Raw genomic sequence first — 17,887 nt, 5'->3', positions numbered from 1 at the left:
AAAGTGGACAGGATGTTCACTCTGACGTCCATATCCATTCCCCCTCCCAACTGTGGAATGGCAAAGCCACACAAAAATAGATATATGGGTCAGAAAAGGGAAGATGATATACTCCGAGGTACAGGGATTTAAAGAAGTTTTAGAATGAATAAATAAACTGAAATGAATAATAGAAACACTATACAAATTTGAGGGTTATTTAAAAATTTTACTCCCACTAAAATAAAGTAAAAGCAGGCTTAGGATTACTAAACAACTGTTTTAGACATGAATTATCTTCATTTGATTCCACCCAAACAGCCCCACTTATTTTACTCAGACCTCATACTCTTAAGGGATAAATTCAAAGCTATAATTCCAATTCCAAAGCACCAGTCATCTGTAGATCTGCAAGAACGAGTGTAATCAGTTACCTTTTCATAGGCATACTGCTCCTGAAGCATCACGGGGAGCCGCTCCAGAAATGCTCTCATGCAGGGAGCCATGTTTAATCCCAGAACACCCTGCTGTTTCAGTGCTGTCCTACAGGTTGCTAAAACATGATTGGCAGCAGCCCATTCTCCTGTACAATTCACGACCAAAACATCCTGATGAAAAATAAACCATGCCACATGACATTTGTTTAAATAAAAGAGAGACATTCCATCACCATTCATATATGAGAAATTCCTTCTAGTAATACATTAAACACTTTTGCTTTTTGGAAATTTTATGGTATACTTTTAATGCCTATGAACTTCAAAACATCCTAAATTTTGTCTAAGGTAAAAACAAGTGAATAACTGTAAAATTTGTGAACTACCTTGGATTAGCTGATTCTTCTTAAAGAGACTTAACTATTTGCTATCTCATACGACTTGTAGGACAAGGTATGTAGTATATTTTAAGAGTCTGACATGACCACAAGGACACTAGAGGAAGTAGTACTCTGCTGAGGGACACACATCTACAAGAGAAGCAGCAGTGCTCTGTGGCTCTATGGTTTATTCTATGCAGGCTACTACTGCCTATGGTCTGATTCTACATTTTACTTCTAGTAGGACCGTTCATGCAGGTTTTCAGCTCTATTTTAATACTACCACATATTAACCACATAAATGTAAACCAAAGCAGCACATTGGCACTATTCATTAAGGGTATGAAAAGCAATATTGTAAGAGATAATGTCATATCATAGAATTATTTCACAGTAGAAGGCTAGTATTTTTTAGCAGAACATTAAATTTGAAAGCCAAGATATATTCTGTATAGCTGAGTTAAAGGTCTCTGAGATAGTCCTTCTTTTCAGGGAAAATTCTTTAGATAATTTAGTGCTGTCTCAAAAATCATGGCAGAAAGTAATAAATTCTCTTTATAACTTCCAGTGGAAAGTCATTCAATAATTAAGCATTTTTCCCAAAGTATAGGGTATAGGAGAGTACCAGGTTATAGTTTTCCTTCTGCCACTAAATAGCTGCATTACCTTGGGCAAGTAATAATCCCTCTGGATATCATTTTTCGCTTCGGTAAAGTGGGATGCTTGGACTACGATTTTTAAGATACCTTGTAAGCTAACAACTTACAACCTGATATGATTGTAAAATTACCTTTGATCTATTTGAGCAAGCAGCTACTCCAACATCTGGAATCCATACTGTGGTCTGAATAGCTCCAGAGCCAATCACAACAGTTTGCAAGACAGACCCATCCTAAAATGAGATGTATTTATCAATACACACTACTTAACTAGTTAGCCATTATTTACATTTTAAATTTATATTTCATGTTCACAAAAACTTATTGTAAAACCTACACTTTAGCTATATTTGGCAATGCCCAAATGCATACTACTATCTGATTTTCTAGAGCCTTTTCTAAGTGATTTTAAAAATACATCATTAAGAAAAAATAAGGGCAGGGGCACCTTCAAGATGGCAGAGGAGTGAGACGTGGAGATCACCTTCCTCCCTGCAAATACATCAAAAATACATCTACATGTGGAACAACTCCTACAGAACACCTACTGAATGCTGGCAGAAGACTTCAGACTTCCCAAAAGGCAAGAAACTCCCCACATACCCGGGTAGGGCAAAAGAAAAAAGGAAAAACAGAGACAAGAATAGGGACAGACAGGATCTGCAGCTCGGGGAGGGAGCTATGAAGGAGGAGAAGTTTCCACACACTAGGGAAGCCCCTTCACTGGCGGAGACTGTGGGTGGGCGAGAGGGAAGCTTCAGAGTCGCGGGGAAGAGCGCAGCAACAGGGGTGCAGAAAGCAAAGTGGAGAGACTCCAGCACAGAGGATCAGTGTCAACCAGCACTCACCAGCCTGAAAGGCTCATCTGCTCACCTGCCAGAGCAGGTGGGGGCTGGGAGCTGAGGCTCGGGCTTCAGAGGTCAGATCCCAGGGAGAGGACTGGGGTTGGCTGTGTGAACATAGCCTAAAGGGGGCTAATGCGTCAGAGCTACCCGGGAGGGAGTCCAGGGAAAAGTCTGGACCTAAGAGGCAAGAGACCATTGTTTCGGGTGCGCAAGGAGAGGGGATTCAGAGCACTGCCTAGATGAGCTCCAGAGACGGGCATAAGCCACAGCTATCAGCGTGGATACCAGGCACGGGCGTGATATGCTAAGGCTGCTACTGTGGCCACCAAGAAACCTGTGTGCGAGCACAGGTCACTGTCCACACCTCCCCTCCCGGGAGCCTGTGCAGCCTGCCACTGCCAGGGTCCCGTGATCCAGGGACAACTTCCCCGGGAGAACACACAGTGTGCCTCAGGCTGTTGCAACGTCACACTGGCAGTGCCATAGCAGGCTCGAGCCCGGCATTCCGTACTCCTCCCTCCCCCTGGCCTGAGTGAGCCAGAGCCCCCTAATCAGCCACTCCTTTAATCCCATCTTGTCTGGGCGGGAAACAGATGCCCTCAGGTGACCTGAGATGCAGAGCTGGGGCCAAATCCAAAGCTGAACCCCGGGAGCTGTGCAAACAAAGAAGAGAAAGGGAAATCTCTCCCTGCAGCCTCAGGAGCAGCGGATTAAATTTCCACAATCAACTTGATGTACCCTGCATCTGTGGAATACCTGAATAGACAAGAAATCATCCCAAAATTGAGGCAGTGCACTTTGGGAGCAACTGTAGACTTGGGATTTGCTTTCTGCGTCTAATTTGTTTCTGGTTTTATGTTTATCTTAGTTTAGTTTTTAGAACTTATTATCATTGGTAGATTTGTTTACGGATTTGGTTTCTCTCTTCCTTATATATATATATACACACATATATGTATATATATGTGTATGTATATATATAATTTTTTTTCCTTTTTCTTTCTGTGACTGTGTATGTGTATGCTTCTTAGTGTAATTTTGTCTGTATAGCTTTGCTTTTGCCATTTGTCCTAGGGTTCTGACTGTCCGTTTTTTGTTTTTTTTTAAATTATAGTTTTTAGCAATTGTTATCATTGGTGGATTTGTTTTTTGGTTTGGTAGCTCTCTTCTTTCTATTGTTTTATTACTTTTAAATTTTTAGTAATTTTTTTCTATTTTAACAACTTTATTTATTTTTTTATTTATTATTTCTGTCTTTCTTTTTTCTCCCTTTTCTTCTCAGCCATGTGGCTGACAGGGTCTTGGTGCTCTGGCCTGGTGTCAGGCCAGAGCCTCTCAGGTGGGACAGCCAAGTTCAGGACATTGGACCACCGGAGACCTCCCAGCCCCATGTAATATCAAATGGTGAAACCTCTCCCAGAGATCTCCATCTCAATGCTAAAACCCAGCTCCACTCAACGACCAGCAAGCTCCAGTGCTGGACACCCCATGTCAAACAACTAGCAAGACAGGAACACAACCCCACCCATTAGCAGAAACGCTGCCTAAAATCATACTAAGTTCACAGACACACCACTGGACATGGTCCTGCCAACCAGAAAGACAAGGTCCAGCCCCACCCACGAGGCACCAGTCCCCTCCCACAGGAAGCCTACACAACCCACTGAACTAACCTAACCCACTGGGGGCAGACACAAAAAAACAACAGGAAATACGAACCTGCAGCCTGCGAAAAGGAGACCCCGAACACAGTAAGTTAGGCAAAATGAGAAGACAGAGAAATAGCAGATGAAGAAGCAAGGTAAAAACCCACCAGACCAAACAAATGAAGAGGAAATAGGCAGTCTACCTGAAAAGAATTCAGAATAATGATAGTAAGGATGATCCAAAATCTTGGAAATAGAATAAAGAATATACAAGAAACATTTCACAAGAACCTAGAAGGACTAAAGAGCAAACAAAAAATGATGAACAAAACAATAAATAAAATTAAAAATTCTCTAGAAGGAATCAATAGCAGAATAACTGAGGCAGAAGAACAGATAAGTGACCTGGAAGATAAAATAGTGGAAATAACTACCGCAGACCAGAATACAGAAAAAAGAAAGAAAAGAATTGAGGACAGCCTCAGAGACTTCTGGGACAACATTAAACGCACCAACATTCGAATTCTAGGGGTCCCAGAAGAAAAGGAAAAAAAGGGACTGAAAAAATATTCGAAGAGATTATAGTTGAAAACTTCCCTAATATGAGGAAGGAAATAGTCAATCAAGACCAGGAAGTGCAGAGTGTCCCATACAGGAAAAAATCCAAGGAGAAACATGCCAAGATACATATTAATCAAACCAACAAAAATTAAATTCAAAGAAAAAATATTAAAAGCAGCAAGGGAAAACCAACAATTAACATACAAGGGAATCCCAAAAGGTTAACAGCTGATCTTTCAGCAGAAACTCTGCAAGCCAGAAGGGAGTGGCAGGACATATTTAAAGTGAGGAAAGTGAAACACCTACAGCCAAGATTACTCTATCCAGCAAGGATCTCATTCAGATTTGACAGAGAAATCAAAAACTCTACAGACAAGCAAAAGTTAAGAGAATTCAGCACCACCAAACCAGGCTCTACAACAAATGCTAAAGGAACTTCTCTAGGCAGGAAACACAAGAGAATGAAAAGACCTACAATAACAAACCCAAAACAATTAAGAAAATGGTAATAGGAACATACATATCAATAACTACCTTAAATGTAAATGGATTAAGTGCTCCAACCAAAAGACAAAGACTGGCTGAACGGATACAAAAACAAGACCCGTATGTATGCTGTCTACAAGAGACCCACTTCAAGCCTAGGGACACATACAGACTGAAAGGGTGGGATGGAAAAAGATATTCCATGCAAATGGAAATCAGATGAATGCTGGAGTAGCAATTTTCATATCAGACAAAATAGACTTTATAAGACTATTACAAGAGACAAAGAAGGACACTACATAATGATCAAGGGATCAATCCAAGAAGAAGATATAACAATTTTAAATATTTATGCACCCAACATAGGAGCACCTCAATACATAAGGCAAATATTAAGAGCCATAAAAGGGAAAATCGACAGTAACACATTAATAGTAGGGGACTTTAATACCCCACTTTCACCAATGGACAGATCAACCAAAATGAAAATAAATGAGGAAACACAAGCTTTAAATGATACATTAAACAAGATGGACTTAATTGATATTCACAGAAAATTCCATCAAAAAACAGCAGTTTACACTTTCTTCTTAATTGCTCATTGAACACTCTCCAGGAGAGATCATATCATGGGTCACAAATCAAGCCTTGGTAAATTTAAGAAAACTGTAATCGTATCAAGTACCTTTTTCGACCACAATGCTATGACACTCGATATCAATCACAGGAAAAAACCTGTAAAATATACAAACACATGCAGGATAAACAATGCACTACTAAATAACCAAGAGATCACTCAAGAAATCAAAGAGGAAATCAAAAAATACCTAGAAACAAATGACAATGAAAATATGATGACCCAAAACCTACAGGATGCAGCAAAAGCAGTTCTAAGAGAGAAGTTTATAGCAATACAATCCTACCTCACGAAACAAGAAAAATCTCAAATAAACAACCTAACCTTACACCTAAAGCAATTAGAGAAAGAAGAACAAAAAAACTCCAAAGTTAGTAGAAGGAAAGAAATCATAAAGATGAGATCAGAAATAAGCGAAAAAGAAGGAGACGACAGCAAAGATCAATAAAACTAAAAGCTGGGGCTTCCCTGGTGGCGCAGTGGTTGGGAGTCCGCCTGCCGATGCAGGGGACGCGGGTTCGTGCCCCGGTCCGGGAAGATCCCACATGCCGCGGAGCGGCTGGGCCCGTGAGCCATGGCCGCCGAGCCTGCGCGTTCGGAGCCTGTGCTCCGCAACGGGAGAGGCCACAACAGTGAGAGGACCGCGTACCACAAAAAAAAAACAAAACAAACTAAAAGCTGGTTCTTTGAGAAGATAAACAAAATTGATAAAACATTAGCCAGACTCATCAAGAAAAAAAGGGAGAAGACTCAAATCACCAGAATTAGAAATGAAGGAGAAGTAACAACTGACATTGCAGAAATACAAAGGATCATGAGGGATTACTACAAGCAGCTATATGCCAATAAAATGGGCAACCTGGAAGAAATGGAGAAATTCTCAGAAAAGCAGAACCTTCCGAGAAAGAACCAGGAAGAAACAGAAAATATAAACAGACCAATCACAAGTACTGAAATTGAAACTGTGATTAAAACTCTTCCAACAAACAAAAGCCCAGGACCAGATGGCTTCACAGGCAAATTCTATCAAACATTTAGAGAAGAGCTAACACCTATCCTTCTCAAACTCTTCCAAAATACAGCAGAGGGAGGAACACTCCCAAACTCATTCTATAAGACCACCATCACCCTGATACCAAAAAAAGACAAAGATACCACAAAAAAACTACAGTACAATATCACCGATGAACATATATGCAAAAATCCTCAACAAACTACTAGCAAACAGAATCCAACAGCACATTAAAAGGATCATACACCATGATCAAGTAGGGTTCATCCCAGGAATGCAAGGATTCTTCAATATACACAAATCAATCAATATGATACACCACACTAACAAACTGAAGGATAAAACCCATATGATCATCTCAATAGATGCAGAAAAAGCTTTTGACAAAATTTAACACCATTTATGATAAAAACTCTCCAGAAAGTAGGCACAGAGGGAACTTACCTCAACATAATAAAGGCCATATGTGACAAATGCGCAGCCAACATCATTCTCAACGGTGAAAAAATGAAACTATTTCCACTAAGATCAGGAACAAGAAAAGTTGCCCACTCTCACCACTATTATTCAACACAGTTTTGGAAGTTTTAGCCACAGCAATCAGAGAAGAAAAAGAAATAAAAGGAATCCAAATAGAAAAAGAAGTAAAGCTGTCACTGTTTGCAGATGACATGATACTATACACAGAGAATCCTAAAGATGCTACCAGAAAACTACTAGAGCTAATCAATGAATTTGGTTAAGTAGCAGGATACAAAAGTAATGCACAGAAATCTCTTGTATTCCTATACACTGATGATGAAAAATCTGAAAGAGAAATTAAGGAAACACTCCCATTTTACCATTGCAACAAAAAGAATAAAATACCTAGGAATAAACCTACCTAAGGAGAAAAATGACCTGTATGCAGAAAACTATAAGACACTGATGAAAGAAATTAAAGATGATACAAACAGATGGAGAGATATACCATGTTCTTGGATTTGAAGAATCAACATTGTGAAAATGACTATACTACCCAAAGCAGTCTACAGATTCAATGCAATCCCTATCAAACTACCAATGGCATTTCTCACAGAACTAGAACAAAAAATTTCAGAATTTGTATGGAAACACAAAAGACCCCGAATAGCCAAAGCAATCTTGAGAAAGAAAAACAGAGCTGGAGGAATTAGGCTCCCTGACTTCAGACTATACTACAAAGCTACAGTAATCAAGACAGTATGGTACTGGCACAAAAACAGAAATATAGATCAATGGAACAGGATAGAAAGCCCAGAGATAAACCCAGGCACATATGGTCGTCTTGTCTTTGATAAAGGAGGCAAGAATATACAACAGAGAAAAGACAGCCTCTTCAATGAGTGATGCTGGGAAAACTGGACAGCTACATGTAAAAGAAGGAAATTAGAACACTCCCTAACACCATACACAAAAATAAACTCAAAATGGATTAAAGACTTAAATGTAAGGCCAGACACTATAAAACTCTTAAGAGGAAAACATAGGCAGAACACTCCATGACATAAATCACAGCAAAATCCTTTTTGACCTACCTCCTACAGAAATGGAAATAAAAACAAAAATAAACAAATGGGACCTAATGAAACTTCAAAGCTTTTGCACAGCAAAGGAAATCATAAACAAGACCAAAAGACAACCCTCAGAATGGGAGAAAAATATTTGCAAATGAAGCAACTGACAAAGGATTAATCTCTAAAATATACAAGCAGCTCATGCAGCTCAATAACAAAAATACAAACAACCCAATCCAAAAATGGGCAGAAGACCTAAATAGACATTTCTCCAAAGAAGATATACAGATTGCCAACAAACACATGAAAGAATGCTCAACATCACTTATCATTAGAGAAATGCAAATCAAATCTACAATGAGGTACCACCTCACACCGGTCAGAATGGCCATCATCAAAAAGTCTACGAACAGTAAATGCTGGAGAGGGTGTGGAGAAAAGGGAACGCTTTTGCACTGTTGGTGGGAATGTAAACTGATACAGCCACTATGGAGAACAGTATGGAGGTTCCTTAAAAAACTAAAAATAGAACTACCATCCAACCCAGCAATCCCACTACTGGCATATACCCTGAGAAAACCATAATGCAAAAAGAGTCATGTACCACAATGTTCACTGCAGCACTATTTACAATAGCCAGGATGTGGAAGCAACCTAAGTGTCCACTGTCAGATGAATGGATAAAGAAGATGTGGCACATATATACAATGGAATATTACTCAGCCATAAAAAGAAACGAAATTGGGTTATTTGTAGTGAGGTGGATGGACCTGGAGTCTGTCATACAGAGTGAAGTAAGTCAGAAGGAGAAAAACAAATACCATATGCTAACACATATATATGGAATCTAAGAAAAAAAATGTCATGAAGAGACTAGGCGTAGGATGGGAATAAAACACAGGCCTACTAGAGCATGGACTTGAGGATATGGGGAGGGGGAAGGGTAAGCGGTGACGATGTGAGAGAGTGGCATGGACATATATACACTACCAAATGTAAGGTGGATAGCTAGTGGGAAGCATGGCACAGGGAGATCAGCGAGGTGGTGTTTGACCACCTAGAGGGGTGGGATAGGGAGACGCAAGAGGGAAGAGATATGGGAACATATGTGATATGTATAACTGATTCACTTTGTTGTAAAGCAGAAACTAACACACCATTGTAGAGCAATTATACTCCAATAAAGATGTTAAAAAAAGAGAATGGACTTCAGGATACGGGAAGGGGAAGGGGAAGCTGTGACAAAGTGAGAGAGTGGTAGTGTATATATGGACATATATACACTACCAAATGTAAAACAGCTAGCTAGTGGGAAGCCATCGCATAGCACAGGGAGCTCAGCTCGGTGCTTTGTGACCAGCTAGAGGGGTGGGATAGGGAGGGTGGGAGGGAGATGCAAGAGGGAGGAGATATGGGGATACATGTGTATGTATAGCTGATTCACTTTGTTATACAGCAGAAACTAACACATCATTGTAAAGCAATTATACTCCAATAAAGATATTTTAAAAAGTAAGAAATTAAAGGGCAGAGAACTCTGAAAGGGGTTTCTTCAATATTCAAGATAGTATTACACAAAATATTCCTAGGATTGGTTGGGTTAACTTTTATCACATATAAGTTAACATAAAAACATTTCTTAAGATAAAAATAACATCTATACTCTTACCCTTAAAGACCAAATGTTCATGAGGCCACCTAAACCACCAGACACCAGGGCCAACCCATCAGAACTAAAGGCAACGGTCCGGACAGGGGTGATGTGTCCTCGCAATTGATAAACACACTTGGCTCCGACTGATTTCCTATATCCATCCTGCAATTCATTTTTATTTTTAACAAATATTGAAAAATAAAACAATTTATAGATTCAAGATTTACAATTCATTCTTGGAAATTTTATATTTCAGTATAAAATTGGGGAGGAGGGAAGGACAACTCTCTCATAAGGACTAGTCTGACAGAATAAATAATAAGATATCAACCTGGTTCTCCTTTACTGATGCAGTTTCATCTTTTTTGATACACTTCTAAGCTAGTTCTCTACTCTTCAAACTGGAAGTAATGACTACATTTAAGTTCCAATTATCCCTCAGAGATAGGAAAATTCTAACTTCTACTTTTTAATGAGTGTTTTAATTTTTAAATTTCACTTCATGTAATTTTCACTTTTAGCCTCTAACATTTGTGAATTGCACATGCTGGATATACAAACAAGTTCCTCTTTCTGCTGGCTTATGGGTCTGTCTGTCCCATGGTATCTAATCTCATGTTTGCTCTGCAGGTTTTAGGAATGAGATAGGTAGGTCTGTCCAAAGGGCTACTCTTTAGCACAGAGAGTAAATCCGATTTATCTCTAGTGCTCCTACCTCTGCTTCTGTGACATTTTCCTCCCATTAGTGAGCTATCTACTCCTCCCTCCTCACCCCTTTCTCCCTGCCTTTAAGCTCCCTCTTCCTTTTAGTTATGAGAGATCAGAATACCAGATATACTCATTTACCCAAAAATGACATAATGTATTTGTATCAAGAACAAAAGAGAAAGCAACAGAGGCTGCAAACTGGCAACTCAGGGATGCAATTCAACTAGCCAACCAGGGTTTTAAAGAATTTCAAGTCAGAGGCCAATGTTTAATAATGGGAGATTTTACTTAAAACACTGAATTTTTGGTTTCCACTAAAAAAAAAAAAATTGACAATCTGGTGGCAACAGGCTCTCATTTCTGGAGGGTAGCAATCTCCTCTGTGGCAGCTATGCCCTTTATATGAAGCATGTGCACTCCTGTGTGTGTGTGCGTGTGTGTTACCTTCTCCACAGCTTTGTGAATGAATTTTCGTTCCTTACCTAGATGGCTCTGTGAGCATCTACCATAATGTTTTTTTGGCCATGCCACGCATCTTGTGGGATCTTAGTTCCCCGACCAGGGATTGAACCCAGGGCCACAGCAGTGAAAGCACTGAGTCCTAACCACTGGACTGCCAGGGAATTCCCTGTCTACTGTAAATTTTTAACCTCTGTTTAAGGTAAAGGAATGGTTCTTCATAGGTGGAATACTGGTATCAGTAGGAGATACTTTGAATAGGAGTGCTCCCGTGGTGTTCCTGCTTCACTGTACCAAAAACTTTAACTTAGGACTCACCTATTGGTAGTGTTAATTATATACCATGAACGATCACCACTCCATATTTATTGAATATCTCACCTTAACAAGCAATTATGGTATCTCTGACTTATAAAAAATTAGGCTAATTCAGAGAGCACACAAAGTATGACAATTATTCACATTTCCCTAATGGCTCTTGACACTTGAGATACCGAGTAGGAGTATTACTTGATAACATATACTATCTGTGGTTTCAAATAAAGTCTTGAAAAACACCAGAATATTTACCTGGCAATTTGATTCCTGGTCCCACCATCCTTGTGAACTAGTCACACCAGTCTGTGTGGTATCTTGTGGAATACGCCAAACACATACTAAGCCACTCTGACAGCCACTTAAAAAATTTTATCACATAAAACCAAAACATGTCAATATGCAGAAGTAAAAATATTTTCAAACAGCAATCAATTAAGACCTGATAGAACTACTACAGTATATTTTAAAAATTTATTTGTAGTAGGTATGCTATAATCTTTCACAAGAAATACAAGTAGGATCTATATTCTAACAATACCACACATGGTTAAGGAGATGGCATATCTTTGGATTACATATCCCAAGCTTCACATTGGAAAACTTCTTTATTCCTCTAAGGTGATCTTATGGTATTACACATTATAAGAACAGTAACTGGCAGTAAAGTGTTTAAGATTATTGAGAAGCCACACTTAATGCAAGTAACAGTCTATACTAATATAAAAATTAAGATACACACACAAATTTACAACATACCTGGCCATCAGTAAATGCAACTTGGATCCTTTCCCTGGAAGGCTGCACCAAGCAATGCCATTTACAATAGATGGATGGCAGAGTGAATGCAGACAGCGCCAGCATCCTGCAATAGGCCCCCAGAGTTTCACACTTTCTTCTTTGGCACATGTCATAAGAATATGACCTGTTGGGTCCCACTTCATACTAGTAAGAGTATCCTTAGAATGGCAGAGGTAGAAAAAAGATCATAGTAATGCTTCCTTCACAAATACTTTAAACTTAATAATTTATGACCTATACTTCTATCACTCAATTATTTTGAAATCAACATTTTATGCAAATCAGATACTGGCATACTATTTCCAATCACTAGATCAACTCACCCTTTAATATAGTCTGCACTATATATATCTGCTGCAGTCAAAGCTCAATAAATGTTAGCTGGATGAATGAATTATGAAATTCTGAGTCAGAAGGGATATGTTATCTTTCCTCACCATTTTTAAAGTTATTTTTATGGACTACTGATCATTAAAATATGAAAAAGAAGAGACTTTAAAAAAAAAGCATCTCTTACACAAAAAATAGCTAATACTATGAGAATCTGGGACATGTCTTGTGTTTATATGGTTGTCATCATTGGGTTCTTCTGACTTCGTTTTTTTTACCCTCCTTTACACCTTCCAGCTTCTGGCTTCATGCATTTATGTTACTTGCCTAGATGGCCCCATAAGCATCTAAACTGGCAACCTCTGTTTAAGGTAAAGGAATCATTCTTCATAGATGGAATTTCTAGCATTAGTGGGAGGTACTCTGACAGGGTACTCCTATTTCACTGTTGTGGTTTTACCTCTTTCTTAGCTCAGTGGCTTTCTTACGGTCCAAAGACTTTGTATAACAATAGAACATTAAATCATAAGTGACTGATATAAAAAAGTTCTTTGAGAAACTAGTATCAAGCAATACTACAGTATAAAACAAGAAAAAGCAACCATCACGTAAAGATGCTTTACCTTATGTGCATCAATTAGAACAATGCCTCCTTTATCAAGCGGTTCCTTTGTTCCCAATAACAATTTTCCATCAAAATATCCCACTGCAAATGGTCTGTCTTCACTGAACCAAGCAATGCAAGTTACAGACACTAACATGATAAAACAAAATAAAAATTTTAAAAAGAAAATAAGGGAGACTTATTTGTCACTGTCTCCCTTAAAAGACAGAGACTCTGCAACAAATATATACCTCTACAACCACTGCAAGTAAGTTTACAAACATCTCTTTAACACATTTAGACAAAATGTAAGCTTACAGCAAGGATTCCATGTAACCCACTTTAAAAGTGTTATTTGTAAGTGACGAGGAGTACCTCATTTTTAATCTTTCATTCTTTTGAAGTGGTTATTGAAAAACAGAGACAAAAACTGAATTCCCTTGCTGATTTTAAGTCATTGTATAAGGTTCTTTCCTTTTGGACCAGAATCTACCATGAAACTGAGAAGTGAAATAATCCACCTCTTAGAAAAAAAAATTTCCTGTCCCTTCATTTGCTTAATATTGCCTATTCAGTGTTTCCATTTTCTATCAAACATGTTATATTCTAACAATTTATATTCATACTTGTTTCTTTAAGTATATGTAACACTGGAAGGCTACAAAAGAAGTAAAAAACAGTATCTGTGGGAGTAGAATGGGGACATGGGAGCTGAGCAGATGTGAGAAAGACTTTTTACTGTATGCCTTTTTATTTATTTATTTTTTTGCTGCACCACGCGGCATGTGGGATCTTAGTTCCCTGACCAGGGATCAAAACCATGCCCCCTGCAGTGGAAGCATGGAGTCCTAACCACTGGACCACCAGGGAATTCCCTACTGTATACCTTTTCAAACTTAAATTTTTTGAACCCTATGATGGTACTATCTATTTTTTTAAAAACTGGGTAAGAAAATGGCAGCCACCAGGAGGGCTCAGGTCAGTGCGTACTCCCCAGAATTGCTGCTGCCCGTGTCTTTGTCCCCACAATGAGCCACAGCCACCCCCCACCTCTGCAGGAGACCCTACAATACTATCAGACCGGGGCTATGGACCTTGAAGAAAGCAAATGAATATTGACTTATAGTGATGGAGATGACATGTTTCTGGAGGATCCCCAGTATTTGCAGAAGACAGAAACTGAGAGTAATGACATTAGCATTACTCTGTGAATAAAAAGGAGCCAAAGGCTGTCAGGGGAGGACAGGGATTGCTAACTGGGCAGTGCACCCTTCATGCTGAGAGAGAAGAGAAGAGAGGGCGAGCTTTACTCTCAGACATCTGAGAAGCAAGCATGCTGCCCTCCAGGCCTCGAAACTGCATGGCTGTGAAACCTCACTGGACAACATGGTTCTGAAGCTCATCAATGAAAAAAATAAATGAACAATTCTCAACAACAACAACAAAATAAAAATAAATTTAAAAAACCTAAAAAACAAAAACCTGTTCTATTCTGTTAAAAGCACACCATAGGGCTTCCCTGGTGGCGCAGTGGTTGAGAATCCGCCTGCCGATGCAGGAGACACGGGTTCGTGCCCTGGTCCGGGAGGATCCCACATGCTGCGGAGCAACTAAGCCCGTGAGCCATGGCCGCTGAGCCTGTGCGTCCGGAGCCTGTGCTCCGCAGCGGGAGAGGCCACAACAGTGAGAGGCCCGCATACCGCAAAAAAAAAAAAAAAAAAAAAGCACACCATATAAGCTGTGGCTGGGATCTTCGAGATATCCTACTCCACCAAAACATCTAACAAAAACTATCTAGTCCGCCTGCTGATGCAGGAGACACGGGTTCGTGCCCTGGTCCGGGAAGATCCCACATGCCGCGGAGCAACTAAGCCCGTGAGCCATGGCCGCTAGGCCTGTGCGTCCGGAGCCTGGGCTCCGCAACGGGAGAGGCCACAACAGTGAGAGGCCCGCATACAGCAAAACAAAACAAAACAAAACAAAACAAAACAAAACAAAAAACTATCTAGTAAGATGCCTAGCTATCCAAAAGGAAGATAGTGAGAAAATAAGTAAAAGTAGACTTCCTCCTATGGCTTCTTAAATCAGGAACTTCCCTCCCCCTTCTCCTCCTTCCCCCATTTCCTTAATTTTACTCATTTGTTAACAATTTCATCTCCATCAATAATTATTATCCTTTTTCCTCTTGGACATTCTTAACTTTCTAGAGAGACCTAGAGCCCACTAGAAGTGTTCAGACACTTGCACAAAGGATAAATGACTAATGTAGATCTTATTTTGGCAGTGATATGTGGTAGGAGTTGACAAAGAAATATCTTTCAACTTAGTAACTAACTAAAATGAAACACCAACTGAACAATTTAGAAAACAAAACCAAAAGTAAATATTACTTTTGGCATGTGCCAAAAAAGTAAATCTATTTGACTGGGGGGAACACTTTCTCAACCAGACACAATTCCAGTCACTTACCATCCTTTCGATAGCAATGCTCCAATTCTCGACGGTGCATGGTAGATACATCAACAACTTCAATCAGTCCTAGAGATCCATCCATCCGTCCCACCAACAATAATTCTGGAGATTCTCCTGACCAGGCTGAGGATGGACCCTCTTCTGGCCAAGCCAGGGCAGATACCCAGTGAGGCTGAATATCTACTAACCCTTTTCCTCCTAAAGAGGGAGAAAATGTTAACTAGTTTTCACTTAATTCTTAAAAACAATAACAAGAAAAAAAATACATACTATTTAATTTAATACACTCAAAGCAGTCCCCAATTTCATAATAGCCTACTAATGAATAAGACTGCAAGGCAAGATCCTTCATTTATATACTACATATGATTATCAAATTCATAGCTTTTCTGTAACTATTAACAGGACAAAAATGATAGTTTTATAGGAGAAAGAATAAAGGAAAATAATCAACATACAAATGTCAAACACTTAAGTCCTTTCCTAATAATTACTGAAAACCAAATTAACATACAAATTTTACCTATAGTTAAGGCTAGCTGTTCCTTCAAATTTATGAAATAGAACAGCTATTACCCAAACATGCAAAAGCAAACAAAAATGCTGGTAAGCCCAAGATTACAATAATAATTTTTACTTTCCAGAGAGGTTACTAAAAATCAACAAGAGTTTGTCCCTGTGAAACAGATAAAATTAATAGAAATATTTCACAGGTGATTCAAAGGAATACATAGCTAAAAATGCAGTGATTGCTACTTCTCCTCAAATCCTACTCTGAATGCTGAGTGGTACATAGAAAGGATATTTAGTTTACAACTACCAGGTTAATTGAAACTCCTAGAAGGAAGAGTCAGGAAATGAACACTTCCTCTTTAATTTAAACCATACTATGCACAGATTTTCACAACTGATGAATAGATTGTGAGATTCGAGGTGAAGGGAAGCCAATGTTTAGACTTAGAAGGCTAAGAGAAAGGCTTTTATAAAAAAAATTAGCTTCAGTAGTTTACTAGTATTTATGTGACTCTTACCATTAACTTGCCAGATATTCACCATCTTTTCCAAAGCCCCAGCTAGATATTTGCCACTGATACTCCAGGAAACAGGTGAGAAACTTGGATCACTAGGTGATCCCAGGCTTTCCTCAGCATCACCTTCCCTACAATATAACAGATATGTATGGAATTCCAATCCCCATCATCACAAAGTAAACTAAATCCTAAACCTTAAAATAAGGGTTTTATAGAGACTATAGTACATAAAGGCAGATCAAAAGCATTTACACTTCAAAAGCCTGGCTAGCAGTATTTGACAATCACATAATTGCTAGTGTTTGTCATAATGTGAAAAATGTAGAATTACAAGAGTAATACTTAGACAAATCATCATTTAATGTAATACATAATTTGTCAACAAAGTATTCTGATTCCATATGGGTTATACATATGGTTATCACTCAGAGCACACTGACTCTTATTTGCCTAATAGCTAGGGAAGTTTTATAGCTAGCTATAAAAATATAAAAGATGCTACACTGTGCTACAGAAAAAATAATTCCTAAATAATCCTTGAAGAATGATGGAAAATTAGCCTACTGTTTTATAGAATTGAACATTTATAATGCTGGCATAGTAGACCTTGATTTAATTTTGAGTAAGTTGACAGATATTGACAGTATTTTTATTTTCTAAATTACTATCTTGCAAATTAAAAAAAAAAAAAACACTGGAGACTGTTCTAAAAGAAAAAATTGTAAAAAATTTTAGTGACAATTTGAGTACACTAACACAACCAAGAGGAAGCATGTTTAGGATTCTCTTATTTTTAAATGTTACCCAAGAGAGCTGATGTCAGTACTCACAATCTGTTGAACACACAGGTCTGTTGCAGTGAATACTGCTTCTTGGTGACATTCCACACCCGGATGGTGCCATCATTGCCACTTGTAGCCAAGAGTCCTTTTTTATTACACCAAACACAAGTCATTACCTGGAAAAGATAAGAAGTCCAGCAATATTTGAGCAAGTTTTAATTCAAATGATTCTATAATTTGAAAGAGTTCTATCAAATTAAAAAAAAAATCTACCATGAAATTGTAAAAGAAAAGTATCCATGTTATAAAACAACATGCATGGTCTCATTCTTTTCTAACTGGCTTGTAAATATACACCTATTTGAAGTATGGCTTTAAAGTACTATGCCCAAACTCATTTGAGTTATCTTAGACCTGTTCACAATCTTTACTAAACATGCTTATTTAAAAAACATTTATTTAATTCAATAAAATAGAAATATTCAGCGTGTTCTATAAAACTAATTACACAGACTAAGAAACGATTAAATTGGTAAAATAGAGGTCAGTCTTCA

General features: G+C 38.5%; 1 protein-coding gene across 24 annotated transcripts in view; it reads right to left on the bottom strand.

Moving 5' to 3' along the window:
* Positions 1-17,887, bottom strand: part of HERC1 (HECT and RLD domain containing E3 ubiquitin protein ligase family member 1) — a 217,162-nt gene that overhangs the window by 33,875 nt on the left and 165,400 nt on the right. For all 24 annotated transcript variants that reach the window (XM_067029682.1, XM_067029689.1, XM_067029685.1 and 21 more), the window contains 9 exons: positions 17,382-17,509; positions 16,552-16,679; positions 15,518-15,718; positions 13,068-13,198; positions 12,073-12,272; positions 11,569-11,674; positions 9,847-9,993; positions 1,587-1,688; positions 414-587 (listed from right to left, as the gene is read on the bottom strand). In XM_067029682.1, the coding sequence (XP_066885783.1) occupies positions 414-587; positions 1,587-1,688; positions 9,847-9,993; positions 11,569-11,674; positions 12,073-12,272; positions 13,068-13,198; positions 15,518-15,718; positions 16,552-16,679; positions 17,382-17,509 (1,317 nt within the window). The remainder of the gene's footprint in view (positions 1-413; positions 588-1,586; positions 1,689-9,846; positions 9,994-11,568; positions 11,675-12,072; positions 12,273-13,067; positions 13,199-15,517; positions 15,719-16,551; positions 16,680-17,381; positions 17,510-17,887) is intronic.

Source organism: Kogia breviceps, chromosome 3 (assembly GCF_026419965.1).
Source record: "Kogia breviceps isolate mKogBre1 chromosome 3, mKogBre1 haplotype 1, whole genome shotgun sequence".
In the NCBI taxonomy this organism is placed as follows: Eukaryota; Metazoa; Chordata; class Mammalia; order Artiodactyla; family Physeteridae; genus Kogia; species Kogia breviceps.
This window is presented reverse-complemented; position numbering and strand designations above follow the sequence as displayed.